The sequence below is a fragment of the Chinchilla lanigera genome, unplaced genomic scaffold, assembly GCF_000276665.1.
Source record: "Chinchilla lanigera isolate Chin_1 unplaced genomic scaffold, ChiLan1.0 scaffold00068, whole genome shotgun sequence".
Classification (NCBI taxonomy): Eukaryota; Metazoa; Chordata; class Mammalia; order Rodentia; family Chinchillidae; genus Chinchilla; species Chinchilla lanigera.
In genome coordinates, this window is record NW_004955469.1 from 11,039,688 (window position 1) to 11,043,415 (window position 3,728).

At 38.3% G+C, this 3,728-nt stretch overlaps 1 protein-coding gene across 1 annotated transcript in view; it reads left to right on the forward strand.

Annotated features, from left to right (window-relative positions):
- Positions 1 to 2,807, forward strand: part of Clip4 (CAP-GLY domain containing linker protein family, member 4) — a gene marked incomplete at its 5' end in the record, with an annotated part of 75,665 nt that extends 72,858 nt beyond the window's left edge. Inside the window, 1 exon segment of the mRNA XM_005400544.2 lies at positions 535 to 2,807. Coding sequence (XP_005400601.1) covers positions 535 to 856 — 322 coding nt within the window. The 3' untranslated portion in view covers positions 857 to 2,807.
- Between the last annotated feature and the right edge of the window lie 921 nt (positions 2,808 to 3,728).

Sequence of the window (3,728 nt, forward strand, 5' to 3'; positions counted from 1 at the left end):
CTCTAGGTGCATCCATTTACCTATAAAAGCCTCGAGTTTCTCTTCCTTTATAGCTGAGTAATACTCCATTGTATAAAAATACCACATTTTTTAATCCTTTCCTCAGTTGATGGGCATTTGGGTTGTTTCCAAGATTTAGGTATGACAAATTGAGATCAAAGGGTAATTTATCACAGCCAAATGCTAGCTCCTTTTCCCTTTGCTTAATTTTATAACATTGATAGGCACATAAAAATAAGTGTATTTTTTCTAACTGCTGTTTTATTGAAATGTGTGTGTATATTTATAAATCACAGATTAAACCTTGTATTCAGATCCAAGTTATATTAAAATAGCCAGAAGAGAAAGACCTTTTAAGTGTTAAAAATACATTCTGTTCTTGCCACTTAGAATTTAGAAAGGTCAAATTATGACCATAAAATACAGTACTCTGTGAATTAAAATAACTCTGATTCGGACAGTGGGAAGCACATGGTAGAATGCCTCCTGTTGCTTTGCGCCTAAGGACCGTTCTTGCTTTCTTCCTTCTCACAGGTCAAGGACTGTCTTGCGCCGCAGCTGGAGCAGCGCCACCACTGCAGGGGGCCTTGAGGGGAGCGTGAAGCTGCATGAGGGCTCTCAGGTCTTGCTCACGAGCTCTAACGAGATGGGTACTGTTAGGTATGTGGGCCCCACGGACTTTGCGTCGGGCATCTGGCTTGGACTGGAGCTCCGAAGCGCCAAGGGGAGAAACGATGGCGCTGTGGGTGATAAGCGCTACTTCACCTGTAAACCGAACCATGGAGTTTTGGTTAGACCAAGCAGAGTGACCTATCGGGGAATTAATGGGTCAAAGCTCGTGGATGACAGTTGTTGAGTTAAAGTTACAAATTATCCAATGAGCACTCTCTGTGCACTCTGCCTGTCTCTTTGTCTCTGTCTGTCTCTGTCTGTCTCTATCTCTGTCTCTCATATAGTATAAAATAGAGTCCATGGCAAATGGTTTATTTAGCCATTATTTAAAATTTGAAAATGCAGTATAGTTGTCTTCACAAAAACCATTGTAACAGTTCAGAGAGATACCTTTAAAAGGACACAATTCTGAACTCTGGGAATCATGGTTCTCTTAAAAACAATTTCAAAATAAGCAAATTTTTGAAGCTTTTGAAGCTTGAGTTCCCAAGAAAATTCTGGGACTCAAAACAAAAGTGCCATTAGGTGATTAACTGATGCATTACTTTGCTCATTGTGTTTCATTTTTGCACATAATGTATTTTTCATAGTGCCATAATTGTAAGATTTTTTTTGATCAGCTTTGGTGAACATAATGTTCGCATGACCTCTTTCTGTTGTGTTGTTTAATTTTTCTTTGTTTTATTGCTAATAGGTACCTTAAGAGCATTAAGTAGGTACATGACTAGGGTATTTTTAATATTTTTTGGTAAAATCACTTACCATTTCGGGAATGGCTCATGTGAAGACACATCAGCACGTGGGAGGTGAATGTGTTCTGCAGATATCTGGCTCTGCCACTGGCCCTGGCCAAATAAGGAAATGGTGTCTGTCTTAAGCAGGGCCAATAACTAGTCGGTTGGCAGAGCTAAGAATGAATGTTTCCTGACTTGTGGCTCCGTGTTCTTTCCTCTGTACAAAGTGTGTAATCTGAGATTTTTCTCCTTCTGCTTACCTGCCTCATCTGTATTATATGAACTACAAAAAGCCCCACCATTAAGGTTTACAAATTCAAGTCAGAATTTTTGCACATACATATTTAACTTCTTTATTGGACATATTTGTAACGCAGCACTTTCAAAACATGATGCACTTTCATATTTGTGGAGAATTTGCCATCCTTTCCTCCTGGAATTTGAAAAGCATTTTTTAAAAAAATGTATTTAACAGAAAAGAACAAATTAAGATGTGTTGGGAAGGGTGCATTAGGTACTTGTGTAGATGTGTGTGGTTCCCGGACTTTTTGTTCTGTGACTCACGCACGTGGTGTTGTGTTTGCTGCAGCTGATGTTGTGTGTTTCCAGGGGCTGCTGAAGCCAGCCTGTTACAAAGCCACTAAGCAGGATTGTTGTCATCGCCCTTCCTGAACATTTGTTAAAGCAAACTTCATGATAGAGTTGTGTGATAATGACATGTGTTTGTCTTGTGGAAATGTACTGAAGTTTCTGTCCTGTATATGTAAAGATTTATCTTTTCTTGTAAATATTTAGACTTTACCACAGAAATATTGGAAGAGTTTGCTTTATAAGACTAAAAGTATACTTCAGAATGGAGCTTGCTTTGTGCTTAGAAATATATGCTAAGCTATTTTGCAATATACTATTTTAACTCTAAATTATGTCACTCCGTTGCCTTTTTTTAAAGTGTGGTATTTCACATACTGCTGAAGTTATTTTCCTGAAGTACATTTGCAAAATAAGGCTGCTTTGTAATCAAGGAATATTTTTATTGATTGAAGAAAATGACTGTGCTGTAATTAAAAAGTAAACTTATTTTATTATATAAATTATTTCTTAAAAACTATTTATACCTTAACATGGAATCCATGAGTATACTGATCTTGAGTGTCCATGATTTTTTCTGTTAAATATGAAATACTATAAGTTAAAAGCAGTTGTGGCAACTGAATTTATTTTTGAGGTCAAGGAACTAACTGTTCTCTTCATATTTAGATTAGGATTATTAAAGCCATATAGTGCTTATGTTTCATATATTATACATACAGATTAGATGTTTTCATCTGTGTTTTGCCTATTAAATGTCATTTGAAGTTCATTTCTGAGCATTAATAAAAAGGGAAGCTGTTTGGTTTGGAATGGCATCTTGTGATTTACCCTCCCTGCAACTCTTCTCTGTAACTACAGTCTTTGTGCTCTGCGCCTTTTCCCCCGTCATAACTGCTGAGATTTGTTCTACCCTAGAAAAGACCTTATACAGTCTCCCGGTCTTTATTCAACAAGTAAACTTTGGTTATCTTAAAGATGTGTTTCTGCAGCTTTCTAAGCTCCCTTAACTTTCTTCTGTATAGGCTGGATTTCATTTGCTTATTTAGGGAGGATCAAACACTGAACTTAAATAGTCACCTTTTCCACTAAAAGGCTTTTTTTCTAATTTTAGGATAATTTTTAGGGAATAATTTTAATTGCTTAAAACTGTTGAAACACAGCTGATTGCTGAATAGGACTGAGAGGAATGAAGCCTTGCTCGAGCCCCTGCCCCCTTCTCCCAAGCTCACCTTGTCTTCCCTCTTGTTTTTTCTCCTTAGCATTTACCACTGCTGGTCATGCTTAGCTTTTCTTTTTTCTCCATTCTGTCACTCGATCAAGGGGTAGATTTTTGACTCTTTCGTTCACTACTTTGTTCCCACACTTAGGATAACACTTGGCACCTAGCAGATGCCCAGCAAACAGAGACAATGAAGGCCGTTGGGTGTATAACGTAGATGACGTCTGGCTGGTGACAGAGAGGTGGCCTTGACAGCTGAAGCCCTGACACAGGTCAGTTTAACTAGACAGAAGGCCACATGATAGAAAAGATGTGGATCCAGTAGTACAGCTTTACCCAGGAAGAGCAACAGGTAAGAAAAGAAAAGATGCTGAGTTGGGGAGAAAAGGGAGGCAAACACAGCAGTGTCCCTGAGACAGGTCCCTGTCTGTTCCGCTGGGACTGACTTTGAATTTCTGTTTTGATGTGAAGATGATTTAGAGAACCTGATTGTTTGCAAGTGTGCACAGCTT